Genomic DNA, 17,728 nt, shown 5'->3' on the forward strand with positions numbered 1-17,728 from the left:
CCAGACTGTAGCGCCACCTAAAGTAAGTAAGTAAGTAAGTAAAATTTTAACAGAGTATTTTCGGTGCAAGCAAAATAATCTCAAACCAAAATAGAAACATGGCTATTACAACATCCTCTTTGTGCTATACCAATAATGTTGCGATGATAGTTATATCCAGGCCAAGAATTAACCTCCGTGTTCACTCATATTTGGGTTCCAAGTCATAACTAGTGCCATTAATAGAAATAAATGGGGTGATGTGTTAGCCTGTCAAGTATCGTCCCTTTTTAGCTCACTTGTGAAAAGGGTAAATATTTTTTCTGAAGCTCTGAATGCCAAAATTTTCATAAATTTTCTGACAGAACCCAACCGCAGGTAGAACTGACTTTTTTAAATCCAGAAAGATATGTTCTGTCTAGTGCCTACAACAAAAAACGTTCTATGGATCTTTTAAGCAAAATCATATTATAGCCGTTGTCACTGCAATGTGTCGCGGATACTTGCTGATAGAAGCGCATGCAGCAAAGTTGGGAATCCCTCTCAATACTCATTGTCCTATGCTTGGAGACCAACACAAAAAGGATTCTGTGATTAATTTTCTTTGTAAACGTCCTGACGTAGTCAGTTTCTAGAATTTCAACTTTCGGAAGGGCATTCTTTGTACAATCATGATGAACTTTCCGAAATTAAAATCAAAGACTTGATTTCCTGTCTGAACGCTACAAAGTGGCTCTAGCATTTCTAAAATTTCATTATATAAATCCGTTAAATATTACTTTTTCTTAGTCCACAGGTATGACGAGTTTATTGTTTTAAAACGGCGCTATGAATGGCGTACAAACGGCTGCTTTTAACTGTCATGAATACCTGCCAACCTAACTTGACGCTAGTTAAAAAAGACTTTCCTTCGATACAAAACTTTTAAGCTAAATTCGAGTTTTCCAATATGAGATGTTTAAAAATAACGTACTTAAGATTAAAAAATGTACCTTTAAAATATGTTGACGTTCAAAAATTAAAGTGCTATTTAATTCCTCAATAAACCTTCATATTGAAATTGTATCTGAAAATTGTAAGAGCTTTGATTTTGTAATTAAATTTGTATTGAATGTTTCAATTTTTGTATTAATTTTTTTTCAAAAACATTTAAAGGACCCAGTCAGTTCTCAGTTTTTTTTTAAGCGACTTACAGATGTACCTATAAGTTTTGATTTTTCTCATAATTAACTTGACGGCTGAGAGGTGCTTTACAACGACTTTTACCGTCTTTTATATTACAAACTGCGAAGGCTAATTAGTTTTAATTTTTGAAGTAAATTTTCAAAAAATTCAATGCGTTGTTGTACCGTTTACGTTTCACTTTTTCTATATGTCCTTAGATGCCAATTTGAAAAGTGATATAGTCAAAACGGAACCTTTTATTGTAAAACCTTACATAATTAAAAAGGAAATTGTGCAGTTTTTTCACACTACTTCGTACGTGTTTTTTTTTATAAACGTTTAGTTCTTATGAGTGTGATCCTTATATTTGTCATTTAGTGTAAAGAGAAGAGATATTTAGGCATGATATTTTCTTTTACTAGAAAACATTGATTTCATTGATTGTTGAACTACAGGTCACAAAATATTATAAAAAAAGTTATCAATTATTTTATTTAAAAGTATTCTCACTCATCTCTTGTAATGCCCCTAATTCTCTTTATTTGTTTTTACGTTTTCTCAACTGAATTTAGAAGTCATCTGTTCTTATCATATTATAGGTCTTATCAGAACATTTTATTATTTGTGTTAGTAATATACATGTTCCTCATTTAATCTTTTAAAAGATTCGATTTCGATTTTCCAAACAAAAGTCAAAATTAGTATGAAACTAATATTCACCAAGTAAAGAAACTAAAAAAATGAAAATGAAGATCAATATCTTAGTTCAGTTAATCTTCATCACTATTTTTAATGTAAATTCCATCATTAATTAGTTTAAAACAAATTGACAGTAAAAATATATTTATTTTTAGGTGGTTTTGGGAATTGAAGAGCCTAGTAACTTGGAATCAATTAAAGTTAAAAGAGCGAAAGAGTCTTCCTTTGATAATTGCTTCGATGCTTTTACAACCTCTGTGGATTCACTGTCTGGAAATATTGATGAAACTATAGAGGCATGTTTTAAAGAGGCAGAACACCAAAAAAATGCATTATTAGCGATATTCGAAAACAAACGTTCAGCAAATATCAACAAAACAGACATAATTCAGGAGAAATTCAAAGAATGCTCAAATACTGCTATTAAAGAATATGCCAGTTGCATTCAAAGTGTTGTGAGTATTAATATTTCCTTAAAAGTTTAACTTCTATTAAAAAATATAATTGAATAGAGATGTACTTTGTGTAATAGTGAAACTAAAAATGTAAATAATGGAAACTGCATCAAATATTGGTCATTTCGTATCAATCTGAATGATATTTGGTAGCGAGCTTTATTCTGATGCTTTCCTTGGAAAACAAAAATTCTAGATTTGTTAACATTTAAACTCTTTTATTAAAATATTCTCTTTTGTATTCTGTATCTGTAGTGCACTTATTTATTAACAAAAAATAAAACCATTTTGTTTTTATTTGTTTATAGGTCACTGAAAACAGTAATTTGCTGAATGATATAGCAACCCAAGAAAAGGAGTTTTCCGAAAAAATTATCAATCATAATGTTGGAGAAAGCTGTGTGAACAATGCTTTTGATAATTCTAACCAAAAAATTTTAGATACTTATGATCAACTGTATAGCTGTATGTCAATTATTCCGTATTAATAAATTTTTTAACTTACAACATGGACTCCTAACCGAATGTCTTTTTGTTAAGAAATATGCATTTCAAATTACCAAAATGATGAATTTAGGAAACATATAAGCTGATGAATAACACTAATGGTTCTCATCTTCGTACTGCAAGAGATGAGAAAGTGTCTGCTGTAGCTAAGAGTGTGAGATTCAATTCACGAAGATCCTCCCCATCAATGATAACAGTGTGAAATGTAACGCAGTAGCCTGAGGAGAAATCAAGAATATTTCAGATTATTCGCTCACAATAAGTTTTCATTATTGACTCAGCAATTTAAGGCAAACGATCGTCTGCTTTGCTATCCTCTCGCAGTTTTAACCTTGAAGCATCTTGAATTGGACAAAGAGTTTGGGGCGAATATTATAAACTTTTCTGACGAGTTGCATCTCCACATCGAGCTCATCGCAGAATCATAAAACTCTCACATCATGCATCCATTTAGCGTAAGTTTAATGCAGCTCGTGAAGTCTTGGTATCATTGGACCTTTTCGGTCAATGGTGTTCTTTTCAGATCTGGACAAACTATTGTTAATGCAGGAGGCAATATGCCAAAACAGTCTATGCCATGTGGACTGATGTTATCCTAAACATGACAATATTTCTTTGTTAAACATGATTTTTCCGTTAATATAAGAGTCAGTTTCCGGTTATTCTAGAAGCCGTTCTTTAAATACACGTCATTATCTAATGGTTGTTTATTCCTTCAGGAATTAGTAGGTCAGTTGAATTTTGTACGAGGTCATGACGTGTGATTTACCAAGTTTTGATCTGGTTTAATGCTAAGTTTCTTGTGAGCGGTTTAAAATCGACTACTTCAAATTCTTCTCCACTCAATTTTTCTAAAACCAGGCCTTATTTTTTGAAAGAATAAATATATAAAAATATTCTACTTCACAAATTCCTCTTCCTATTTGAAATTTTGTTTTTAAAAACTTCATTCATGTTCTGTGTATTTTCAAAACTAAATTAAAAATTTCAATACAGCGTACAGCCTGCATATGAAAAAGTTTTCACTCTCAGATTTCTTCTCCAAATATCTTCGTTTTCTGTCTTAAACATTGGGTATCATCTTTGTGATGGGACTTTATATTCTACAAATATTTTGTCACGCTACTTAAACTATACTTATTTTGCTCATCAAACAAATAAGATGGAATAGAAGTGCTTAAGATGTTTATCTTAGTCTTGGAAACATTCCTAATTCGATCCTTTGCAAAGATATCCAAAACTACTAAACAAACACCATCACGTCGTCGTAGTGCCTTCATCTCAAGGCTAGCTCAATTCCCAAGGATATTATATTATATCCCAATTCCACCTTTGCAAATACCCATCGCATCGACACCAAGGGTCTTCACTAAAGACTGAAATCAACGCACTGCTTAGTTATTTGAACATGAAACTTGAACTGAACTGAACACTGAACAGCCACAGAGTACGCGCGACAAAACTTTTTCTGCCGATTTAATTAAACTTTCCGCCCTTAATTGGATTATTTCATGTTCCGCTTGCTTCTTTTTGTACCTAACTGTATACATACAGATACATATATGTACATGTTAAATGCGGTTACCTGTAGGAAAGTGTGAGAAAACTTATCAAAAGCAGAGTTTATCCCAAAGCTTCATATTATAAGATCCCCTAGTTAGCACCTGTCGTGGCCACATATCGAAAGCCGCAAATTACACAGGTGGTGATGATGCCAATCTTTTGCGGGGATAATAGTTAGGGATTTAATAATTTCGCAACGCAGTGGCGATGGCGGTCCTGGTGCTCGTGCTAGTGGCATAAGAAGTGGCAAAGGTAGCGGCAACGGACGAGGTATAGAAAAGGACATTTCGGATGTCCTTTTGCTATATGGGTAAACTTCAATTTGAAAAGTTTTCTATGTCTTCTCTTCTTCTGCGTCTACATCTATTCTACACCGCACTTTATTTTGCGGGCAGTCCGTCGGTTTTGTGCGGCTATAGTAATGGGTAATGTCGGCAATGGGTAAAGTATTGGGTGGTGGAAAGGAAGTAAGGAAAGTGTTCACACCGGATAAATCCCGGACCGTTTGATGTGTGTGTTATTGAATGTAAAGAGTTAATGTTCACTTTAAGCAGGGATGGCTGGATGTGATGATAGGGATGAACGAACACACGATACACGAAACATTGACATTGACAGAAACAAAATGTAACAAAAGATTCTTTATTTTTTTGTATGTTTTTGTTCCTTGTTGCAGTTGGAAAAGTTCAGGAAAATGCGACATGTAATATTACTTGGGTATACAATTGTACAATACTCCTTTGAGAGACAAAATACGAAAAAGTTGGCAAGCAATTTTCTTTCGTGTTTTGTCTGTGTAGAAATCGGCATTGAAGAAGTTATCCTTTTTATTTTTTGTTTCTTTCTATTAGTGCTTCTCTATTGATAACTTCTATGAAATATTGAAGCTATACAGCGATCTAACGCTTTCAAAGTGGTATGAACATGTATGGTGGATGTGGATGGCTACTATGTTATATCTTATATGGAGGATACCACCTGTAGTAACACATTGTTGTTAAATTATAGGAGATTCAGGGAAAAATATGGTTATTTTGAGTCGACCAAGGTGCATTAACTATTCCACGAAGGACTTTGTTTTGGAATTTTTGGATGATTTCGGTAATTGTTTTCTTTGTACAGCCCCATAATTGGATACCATAGGTCCAAACAGGCTTTAGTACTTGATTATACAGCATTATTTTGTTTTGGATTGATAAATCAGAGTTGATACCAAGCAACCAGTAAATTTTGTCTATATTTCAAGTTTTGTTCTTCTCTTTTCTTTTTGATGCGCTTTTTCCACTTAAGCTTTGCATCCAAAGTCATTCTAAGGTATTTGGCCGTATTGGCGCAAGGTACAGCTCGATTATTAATGGTTATTGGAATATTGTTTATCTTTTTATTTGTAAAGTTTATATGTGAATATTTGGTTTCATTGAGTTTGATACGCCATTTTTCGGTCCAAGCTCTCACTGTGTCGACGGCATTTTGTAGTTTTACTGCTGCCTTAGAGACACATTTGTCGGGTACCAAAATTGCGGTATCATCTGCAAAAGTAGCCATTATGATGTGATTAACAACTGGAATATCCCTTGTGTATAGTAAACAGGGTAGGACCAAGGACACTTCCTTGTGGTACACCGGCTTCTATTTTCTTCAATTCTGAGTATTCTTGATCGTACCTTACTCTAAACAATCGGTCTGAGATGTACGATTTTAATATTTCAAAGTACTTCCTGGGAAGATACCTTTGCAGTTTGTACTCAAGTCCCTCATGCCAAACCTTGTCAAAAGCTTGAGCAACATCTAAGAAAATATCTGAACATACTTGTTTTTCTTCTAATGCTTTTTCTATTACATCCGATATTCTATGAACTTGGTCTATCGTGGAATGTTTATTTCTAAAGCCAAACTGATGGTTTGGGATTAACCTTCTTTCTTTTATGATTTTGCTAAGTCTCTTCAGAAGCAGTTTTTCAAAAACTTTTGCCATAATTGGTATAAGCGATATTGGTCTGTAAGCCGTCACTTCTGTAGGTGGTTAACCTTGCTTTGGTATGACAATTACTTCAGCAATTTTCCAATGGTGCGGGACAAACCGGTGGTTAAGGCATGCATTTATTATATATTGGAGTTTTATGAAGGCTTTCAATGGCATTTCTTTCATAACCTGAGCAGTAATTAGATCGTACCCTGGTGATTTTTTATTTGGTAGTTGATGTAAACACATACTTTTTATTTCTTTAAGTCTTACAATTGGTATTTCACTTTCATCTATCTTATCAACAAACTGTAAGTTATTTTCAAACCGCGTTTGATGAGTATGGCTTAAAAACATTCGCAAGATGTTCAGCGAAAAGGTTAGCTTTTTCTTTCGGGTTACCGATCCATTTCCCATCTTGAGATTTCAAGGGCGAGTTTTGTAACTGCGGTTGAATCATCAGTCGTTAAATTCCTTAGGAATGTACTGAGTGAATCATTTTTGAATTTGTAAATTTGTTTTTTAAGATTGTTGCTTATACGGTTAAACGTTGTTTTATCATCTGGAAATCTAGTATTTTGCCATTTTCTTCGAGCTCTTCTTTTCTCTATTATCAACTCTCTTATCTCTAAAGGACATTTTATTTCATTTTGTCTTCTATTAGAAAATGTTGGAGTACTTTCTTCAGCGGCCTGTTGCACATCAGCAATAAATTGTTCCACTTCATGGTCAATTTGCTCGATTGTATTTATGGGAGATCTTAAATTTATAAAACTTAAAAGCCTTTCTCTAAAATCATTCCATTTTGTTTTCTTATTTACAAGCTTTGGATTACTTATTTGTCGTACTTCCGATTCACTTAGTGATAGAATCACTGGAGTATGATCTGATGACAGGTCATAATTACCTTCGACACTAATGTGATTTCGTTTGATTCCTTAAGCTATGAAAAAGTCAATAAGGTCTGGTATTTTGTTAGTATCGGAAGGCCAGTAAGTTGGCGACCTGGAGGAATATAATTCGCAATTGTATTTACGGCTTGCTTGGAAAAGTCTTTCGCCTTTTGTTGATATAAGTCTTGAACCCCAATGGGTGTGTTTCGCATTGAAGTCTCCGCCAACAAGAAAGTTATTCCCAAGAAGATTAAATAGATCTGTATAGTCATCTTCTGTCGGGGAGCGCCTTGGTGGGCAGTATATAGCTGCTATAGCAGCACGAAGACCCACGGAAAATTTTTAAAAAAAGATTTAAAACCCTTAAAATCTAAGACCTTACGGAAAATATGGTTTATTGCCGTATTTGGAATGACTGATTAAAAAGACAACCTAAATGTAAGAACTGTGACTGTAAAATGTTAACAAATTCTTTTTGATTTTTAACAATTCCCATGCACTGTCGAAGTGTAGTTTTTGCTTGCCAAATGTCAAAACTTGACAGCTCCTAAAATAGTTGGCTGTTCAAAACATAACCTCTTAATGACAAACTTTTTAAATTTTGTTCGTGTCAGTTTGACAATAAAGAACTAATAAGTGACAGATGCAATCTTCTTTGGCATACGAGTAAAGGAAATTTGTTATCTAAACTTTAATTTCCCAATCTTCATTAAACAAATAACAACATTTTAAATGAACTTAACAAAGAAAATCTGAATTTTAAGTATTAACCCCCTTTCTCCCCTAAAAGGTAAGAACTATACCCAATTCAGGAAAAACAAAAAAATATATCATACAAATGTGCCTTTTGTCCCTTCGCTTCGTCAAGGTGGAAATTGCAAACAAGCAGAAACCCAAAACTCTTCGTATGCAATTGGCAATGGCCGCAGCAGGGAGTCAAGCTGGAGCGTATATCTAAAGATACTCGTCTCGTCCATGTAGCTAGGAGTATGTCCCGATTTTTCATGGACATTTGTTTTAATTTTTTTGTTCTGTGTTCGATGACGACAATTGCAACGAAAACCGTTTGCAGCAATCTTCTTCTTTTGATACGTCACCACCGCCCGTGCGCCATCCGTTTTCCGATAGACGTTTGTATACCTATTCTCTATAAAATATCACACATGAGCTGAGCGAAAGCAAAGTATGACCCGTCCGCCCATTCGTTTGAAAACTTCTACCCTAACAAATGTCCACGCTCGTCTTTCTCCCCCATGGCGCTCTCCCACCCCTCCTTTAACATATTGACATGACTTTGGAATTTTCTTTATCTTTTCGTAATCGAATTGAAAATTGGATTTCCAGTTTCAGTACATAAGACAATTCAAACGGACAAGCATGACACATGACAAGAGTGTTGTTGTTTTCGCTTACATGACACACCCCCTAACACCCATTCCTGCAATTTTCATCCCGATAACTTTATTGTTGTTTCTGATGGGTGCAAGTTTAAAGGAGAAATAGAAAAAGATCATATGGTTCAGTTGGTGGAGGAGATTGCGATTGACAGTCGCCATTAGAACAACAGAACTTTGAGGATAACGTAGCGACGGGCAGTGCCAAATTAAAAACTACAAATTATAAAGATTTTCGCGAAACTTTCCAAATGGGATTGTTTTATATATCCTTCCAATATATTTGACTCATATATACCTCGTCAAAGAATCTTCATGGTATACGTATTTAATGCCTTATAAGATGTAGACTGTTACGAGTAGTTAGTCTGTTGTTGTGAAACCAATCCTTGCATTGCGTTTTTAAGGTTCTATAAGACAACTGTCATTTTGACATTTAACAACTAGCACGTGATGTTGACGTTTGTCGATTCATAGTCGATTTAACAATAAGGCATTGCACTGTCTTAAGGCATTAAAAGTCTAGTTTACATAAAAACTCAAACCTGTCGATCACCAGCAAAGCCTCGTTACTGAATACTATTTTTACAGAAATATGATCTTCAGTAATGAGGCCAATTTTAACCACCGAATATTTTTTTGTATTGGGGTCGGGAAATGCTTGTATGATTTTTGTAAAGCCTTTTCATACTTAAAGAATCGGTGAGATGGGGCCTTACTTATTCAAAAATGAAGCTATAGGACATTTTCTTTTGTGTATCTTTCCATGGTTCAAATTGAGTAGTCTGTAATTGAAAAATGATAAATGAAATGCAAAAACAACTTGAAGATAATAGGAGTGGTTCACATTTAACTTCGACCCAACAAATGTAACCACCCTTTAGTTTGACATTCACGTAAACAGCTGTTCATGTGAGAATCTTGGAAAAATTGGTTTAATGTCATACAAAATTTTAAGTTTAATCAATCTAAATAAATAAATTAGGTGGAGCAACAGTCCGTTGAGAACTAGGGCCTAGTGACTTACAACTCTCAACCATTCCTGTGCGTTATCAGGGATGGAGAGGACCTACAGTTTTAAGCCGAATCCAAACGGCTAATTAAAGAAAGCACTTTTAATGACAAGAATTGCTCTTGGAAAATTTTTCAATTCCTCGCACGAAGCAATACCCGTGAAAAAACTTTAGATGGGATCGAACCCAAGACCTCTGGCATGATAGTCCAACGCACTAACTATCATGTCACGGGTACTACAATCACTATAATCATTCCGTAATTTTTATATTTTGTAGCCTTAGCGGCTATGTAGTTGATATCGTATTTCATTGTTAATGACATAAGTATCTACCTGTTTACAATAACAAAAAATATTTCTCTTAAAATTTAAATATATATATTCGTTTTCTTAATGTCAGAATGAAACCTTTTATTGAAAAACCTTATTTCATTTTAGCACATTTAAACTTGAGGCCCACCTTATAAGCATATACATATTTTAGGAACCATTTATTCTAATTATTGAAAGTTCTAATATTTTAGGAAACAATCAGATGGCTGGGATGAGATCCACAATAGTAAGACTTTATTGGCTCTCTGCGGTGCACACTTGCGTCGTTCTAAAGCGGCCCATAGACACCACACCTGTATGCACACATGTGTCGGTGTACAGAAATGTGTGATGTGTGTAAGCATTGCGATGTCAGACATGGACCGAGCGACATCAAAAGTTTTTGATTTGTGTGTTGTGTGACTAAATGCCACACCTTGTATCAGTACAGCATTTTGCACATAAATGTGGTGTCTATGGGCCACTTAACGCGATGTGACGCTGGCTGCGGTGTCAGAACAGATCAAGACACACATGCGAGTTTTTTCTGTTGTTCACGGTTCATTTGCAGCAATAGAGGTTTATATAAATAAATTTGTATTTTTCGAGCTCATAAAAGCTGACGTATTTGCCTCAATGACAGATAACACAGAAAAACAAAAAAAACCGTTTTTTGTGTTGCATGACATTTTTTTACCGTTGTTTACTAATTTGGGTTCTCTGATTTCAAATCTACTCTCAGATTTTTTGTAGCAGCTCTAGTTAGTGAGATACGGGTACCGTTAAGTAGTTGATAGTTTCTATTAATAGCGGTGTAACTTAAGTAGTTCCTTTACAAATTTCATTATGTCTTTTTCAAGAAGGACGTGTTTAAATGACCCTGATTGTTTTTGTGTTATTTGCGGAGGATATATGTTCCAAAAATTTCGTTTAAATGTGTCGGACTTTGTGAAAAAAGCATACTTCGACTACTTTGGGTTTCCGTTGCCATCAAATGCTAAACCTTGGATACCAAGTCAGGTATGTAAAAATTGTGTTGAATCTTTGCGGCTGTGGGCAAACAAAAAAAGACCCACTTTTAAGTACAAAGCTCCTATGATTTGGCGTGAACCATCCAACCATCATGACGATTGTTATTTCTGTGTGACGAAAATCATAGGAATAAACCACAAAAATTGCTCTAAGTGGATATATCCCAACTTAAAATCTGCCATAAGACCAGTTTTGAGTATTGGTGATACATCAACACCACAGCAACCATGTACATCTTCGGAAAATTCAGACCAGTGCAGCGGACAAAGCGAAAACGATGGCAATGGTAGCAACAGTGATTTTGATTGCTACGTTAGTCCCCGACCACTAAATCAAGATGATCTAAATGACTTGATCAGGGACCTTGGACTGTCTAAAACGGCATCAGAAATTTTAGCTTCCCGATTGAAAGAAAGAAATTTGTTGACCAGAGAAACAAAGATATCGTACTACCGTAACAGGGAAAAAGATTTACTTCCTTTCTTTACTAAAAAAGATAATTTTGTGTTTTGTACTGATATTCCGGGTCTAATGAATGCAATGGGATTAAAAGAGTATCATCCAGAGCAGTCGCGGTTGTTCATTGATTCGTCAAAACGAAGTTTGAAATGTGTACTTTTACATAATGGCAACAAACTTGGTTCCTTACCTATTGCTAATTCTACAAAGGTTAAAGAAGAATATCCTACAATATCTTTAGTTCTCGACAAAATTAAGTACAAGGAACATAACTGGGTTTTATGTGTTGATTTAAAAATGGTAAATTTTCTCCTGGGCCAACAAAGTGGCTATACAAAATACCCCTGTTTCCTATGCCTATGGGACAGCCGAGCTAAAGCTGAACATTGGACAAAAAGAGAATGGCCTTCCAGGGAGGCTTTGATTCCCGGTAAGCAAAATGTAATTAATACTCCACTGGTATCCAGAGACCGAATTATATTGCCTCCTTTGCATATAAAACTGGGGTTGATAAAACAGTTCGTAAAAGCTCTAAACAAAGATGGTGAATGTTTCAACTACATTGAAAAAGTGTTTCCAAAATTGAGTAGCGAGAAAATCAAGAGTGGTATTTTCGATGGCCCACAAATCAGGAAGTTGATAGATGATACAAATTTCATCAACTATATGACAGCTGTCGAGAAATCTGCATGGGAAGAGTTTGTTTGGGTAGTGAGGAATTTTTTGGGCAATAGGAAGTCTGACGGCTACATTCAGCACGTCGAGCAGTTGCTGATACACTTCCAGCGGCTTGGATGCAACATGAGCATCAAGCTTCACTACCTTCACAGCCATCTAGACTATTTTCCTGAAAATCTCGGCGACCTAAGCGAGGAACAGGGAGAGCGCTTTCACCAGGATATTCGCACTATGGAGGAAAGGTATCAGGGGCACTGGAATGAACATATGATGGCTGATTATTGTTGAAGCATTCAAAATAGTTCTCATAAAACATCTCACTCCAGAAAATCCAAAAAACGAAAATTTTATTCAGTATAAATATGTTTAATAAATTTTTTAAACTTAAAATATGTGCATTTTCAATGAAAAATCCTATCCCTTCATTACACCAAAACTAGAGCTGCCACATAAAAACAGCATATATTTTTGAAATCAGCGTGGAAAAATTATTCAGATTCCTTTAAGAAATCTCATGCAACAAACATGCTTTTTTCCAGTGTAATCTATTGAAAGATTTAACAGCATGTGCGGTGACGCAGTGACCAGACAGAAACCTGTAAGAATTACGCACGATCCCGTAGAGTCAACAAAGTACATGTACATCAGCCAACTAATTTGTGAAAACTATTACACTCAAATGTGGTATCGGATGGTGCGTCATCACGAGTTAAGATGACTCAAGTGTGCACCAGGCTTAAAAATTTAAAATAATATTTGAAAAAATGTATATATTTAAATATCACTTTTGAGCGCCTAATGGAATGCGTCTGGTAAGGACTCACATGGAAATCTTGCCTGGTTTATTTGGATGACTTCATAGTATACGGGCAAACATTTGACGAACACTGTAAAAATCTGAGAGCTGTGTTTTAAAGACTTCGAGAAGCCCACCTCAAGCGTAACCCAGAAAAGTGTTCACTCTTCAAAACCGAAGTGCAATATCTGAGAAATTTCATCTCATCCCAAGGAGTAAAAACGGATCCTAATAAGATTGACACCGTGAAGAATTCGCCAACACCACAGGACAAACACCAACTTTGCAGCTATCTGGGTCTAGCCACCTACTATAGGCGCTTTTTGAAGGATTTTTCTGGAATCGCCAAGAGTCTACATCAGCTAACAGAAAAGGGAAAGCAGTTTAAATGCTCAAGCAAAGCACCAGTGCTGACCTACCCAACTCCAGAAAAACCGTTCATAATTGATGCTGATGCCAGCAATGTCAGGATAGTTGCTGTACTTTTGCAGGTGCAAAATGGCGAAGAAAACGTGATTGCCTATTACAGCAAGGTACTCTCGAAGTCGGAAAGAAACTATTGTGTGACCAGAAGAGAACTTCTTGCACTGATTTTTGGACCAAAGCACTTCCATAAGTATCTCTATGGACAGAAGTTTCTTCTCCGAACTGAACATGGAGCACTTATCTGGCTTTTGAATTTTAAGAATCCAGAGAGTCAAGTGGCAAAGTTGTGGAGAGGCTGCAGACGTACTATTACGAAATTCAACATCGGAAGGGGAAATCATTCACTCAATGCAGTTGCACTGTATCGGTGACAATGCAAACAAGACTGTTACCATTGCAGACGACAAGAAGAAAAAGAGGTGGTTACTGTCCAACGAACCAGAGCCGATTACATTTATGGCTGGAGCAATGACGAGTTGAGGAAGGCTCAACAAGAAGACTTAGATATCGAACCCATCCTCTTATGGAAGGAACACCAGGAAAAACCAGAATGGACTGATATTTCCGATAGAAGTCCGACTCTGAAGGCATATTGGGCACAGTGGGACGTGTTTCATGTCCAAGAGGGTGCCCTTCGACGTAAATGGGAATCAGCAATTGGAAGGTCTTATGTAATGCAGCTAGTCTTACCGAGATCGAAGGTTATGGACGTTCTGCGACAGATGCATGGTGGAGTTTCAGGAGGCCATCTAGGAGTGAACAAGACGCTAGAAAAGGTTCGACAACGATTTTACTGGCTACATGCAAGGGAAGATGTCGAGAAGTGGTGCCGAAAACGCGATACCTGTACTGCCACCAAAGGCCCGAACAAAAAGAACCACAGCCAAATAAAGCAGTATAATGTCGGAGCACCCTTCGAAAGGATTGCAGTAGACGTGGCGGGTCCATTTCCGGAAACAAATAATGGAAATCGTAATATTCTGGCCGTCATTGATTACTTCAGCACGTGGCCTGAACATACGCCATTTCAAACCATGAAGCCAAAACAGTCGCCGACCAAATTTTCTTTAACTGGGTGAGCAGATTCGGAGTTCCATTAGAACTGCATTCTGACCAGGGAAGGAATTTTGAATCAATCATATTTCAGGAAGTTTGTGGGCTTCTTGACATCAAGAAGATAAGAACAACACCACTTCACCCACAATCTGATGGCATGGTCGAACGATTTAACCGAACCCTGAAGGAACATCTTTGCAAAGTTGTGGACGACAACCAGCGAGATTGGGGTCGACACATTCCACTGTTTTTGATGGCATGGTGTATCGAAGTGCAAGACATAGCTCAACTGGCCATACACCGTCAGTGATTTTGATAGTAAGGAACATGAGACTGCTGAGTGAAATAAAATTTGGATGTTCCACGTCGGAGCCGCAAGCCGAGGTGGAAAATAAAGATGTTCATTGACCGAATGAAGACCCGCTACGATATAAGAGCGACAACAACAGAGTTCCAAGCTGGAGATCGGGTATGGCTTTACAATCCCCATCGACAAAAAGGGTTGTCACCGAAACTTCAACGGGACGGGGAAGATCCATATAAGTTTGGAACAATTTAAATAAAGTAAAATTGTGTTTTATTTACCAGATCGAATAAGTTTTAATTGTCGGACCAAGCCGAATATTACATTATTATATTTTTTAACCAAACATAATACACCCTCATATTTTAAATAATTTCAAATTTATAATGTGAATGAAAAAGGGTTATAATTTTTGTTTGTTAGAAACATTTACAACAATTTATTAAAATTGGTCATAATTAAGAATGAGAAAAATAATTAAGATGATACAGAAGATGTATAGAAGCTTTATTTCAAGCAAAGGCATAAATGTGAAAAATGAAATCAAAAGTTTAAAAAAAATAATTATTTCCAGGAATAACCAAAAACAAATAAAAAAGTTCTTTCTGTGTTTAAAAATATAATAAAAAAAACTTTTCACCAATGGTAAAGGTATAATAATAATGACTAATGAGCCTTTTTGCATAAAAATAATTCTACTATACCAACAAAGATGAAAAATTTCCATGCCTAATGATGATGGTAATGCCGTACATTCCGAAATAATGTGGTAAATTATCCGAAAATGACGATTAAATTAGTGCTTAGGTGTTAAGCAGACAGGAAGTAACTATAAAAGTCTTGTTATACGTACATATATAGCGCCATCCCGTGGTAGATTCACTAAACGACAGAAAAAATAAAGAATATTTATGCTTCTCTTCCGTTTTGTTTTTTTTTTGTCTTCTGTCTTTTGTTTTCTATTTTGTTCCTGAATGCAAAGCTAATTACAAAGCGCAAAAGGAAATAAAGAAAAGAAATGAAATTTTGTTCCAGACTCGGAGTCGTAGTTGGAGTCCTGTCCTGACTAAATCTATGTTGAAATATCATAATTTCCAACTCATTGAATCGTCTGGCTCATGCAGGACGAAAGAAAGCTCGCTCTGTCGAAAAAGGATTGCGCGAACAAAAATGACAGATTATGGTTCCCTTTAACTTATAAGGAAAAGGATATTCGACTCCACATTCCACACAAGGACGTTAACCAACAGAGAAAAAAGAAATGTCCTAAGTACTTTTTCGAACCCTGTACCAACAAATGAATTAGTTTATTCGACATTTTTGGGGTTTTATTTGAAAATTCAGACAGATCTCCCCCATTCTATCGGAAGTTGAGTCTGGGCGGTATATTATGGTAAGCATCAGTTAGTGATGAGGTTCTATCTTTTTTTTTTTGTATGGGAAAAGAAATTAGGGTGGATTTATTCAGGATAAAAGAGTATATTTGCACTTAATGACAGTAAAAAAGAGTTGATGATTAATTTTCATCTCATAAAAGGGTGAGTTTTAGTCTTAGTCGAAGAGCGGCGCTTAGTGCTGATAAATTATAGCTTTCGAGGAATATTTGAAGTTTATTTGGGCTGAGGACGAGAGTGAGAGTAAACTGATGAAAGATAGACGCAATTAATATCTTTTTTCTTCTTTTGTTTCTTCTTTTTCTAAAGATGTGACATAAAGTCTAGGGATTTTTAAAAATTAATTTCCTTGTCAAGACAATTTTATTGAACTGATAAATATAATTTGACTATGGCTGTGTTTATTTGAGTGATTATTGAAAGTGAAAATTGATTATACGTACTTACTTTGATTGTTGTATCACAATGGTTTAATAGGAATATTTAGGATAGTTGTCGTTTATATCTATTAGATTCACTTTTGGAACAGGCCACTGGTATTGGTAAACAGGTGTTTCCGAAATGATTCGTTAACCTGTTTTCCTAATTGTATACTTTACATTATTTACTGATGTGACCCTAAAAATATGCATTAAGACAAATCTATTTGTTTGAGCTCCCATAGTTATGCTACAATCTATGTAGTTCATTCTTCATTAGGATACATTATTGGATTGGAAAATAATTTCTAGTGAACTATATTTTTATACTTTTTTAATTCCTAAAACAATATTTATTAAATTTTCAATATAAAACGTAGAATTTCAATAATAAAACAGTAAAAATATTGCAGACATTTTATTAGATCTTAATATGAGTTCCTTACCTGAAGGAATCAAACAATTTTTTATGTTAGCTTTCTCGAAAAGTGCATCAGACATTTTGTTTCCTTAATATGGTTACAACATAGCAATTTATTTCCAGTTTGTTTCCTTTTATATGAACAACGAATTAAGAATTGTTGAACCAAATAATTTAAAGATTTAAACTGATTTTGAAATTAGTTTATCACTAAAATAATAAACAAGAATATATTAATATGAGGACAGTGTTTGTTTGAGAAAACCCTATAACATCTTCTGTAAGAGCAGGAGATATAAGATTGAGGTTTTATAATTTTTTCAGTATATTGGAATATCTCTTTTTTGATCATCTAACGAATATTTTTAAATAATACCCAGCAAATACAAAATGAACGTTAAATGTACATATGCATGAAGTATGTGTCAACATAAGTTGGTCACCACTGCATTTCAAGGGCTAAATTGACAACTCTAGCCATACAATTATTTTAGGACACTGTTGTCCAGGTATGGTCTAACTTTTTTATTTGGACGATTCCAACAATTTCCCAGACATGCCATATTTAAAAGCTAAAACACAATAGTTTAGAGGGTTTTTGGTGCATTTCACACAGAAATGAAAGAAAATGTTTTGAAATGTTGCTTTATTAATTCGAAGAACGCTACAAAAATTCAAGAACCCAAATAAGAGAGAATCTACGACGTCTTTTTTGGACGTAGTTTTTTCGAACTCAATTTTCGGGAGTCTATTATTCTTAGATGCTAGAAAATATTTTGATCTAAAAGGAGTCAACAAA

General features: G+C 35.2%; 1 protein-coding gene across 1 annotated transcript; it reads left to right on the plus strand.

Moving 5' to 3' along the window:
• Positions 1 to 1,766: 1,766 nt before the first annotated feature.
• On the plus strand, positions 1,767 to 2,817 carry LOC129951356 (uncharacterized). Its single transcript, XM_056063458.1, has 3 exons — positions 1,767 to 1,937; positions 1,998 to 2,297; positions 2,606 to 2,817. The coding sequence occupies exons 1-3, from the start codon at positions 1,884 to 1,886 to the stop codon at positions 2,783 to 2,785; spliced, it is 534 nt and encodes a 177-aa protein (XP_055919433.1). The 5' UTR covers positions 1,767 to 1,883; the 3' UTR covers positions 2,786 to 2,817.
• Positions 2,818 to 17,728: the final 14,911 nt, after the last annotated feature.

Source organism: Eupeodes corollae, chromosome 3 (assembly GCF_945859685.1).
Source record: "Eupeodes corollae chromosome 3, idEupCoro1.1, whole genome shotgun sequence".
Classification (NCBI taxonomy): domain Eukaryota; kingdom Metazoa; phylum Arthropoda; class Insecta; order Diptera; family Syrphidae; genus Eupeodes; species Eupeodes corollae.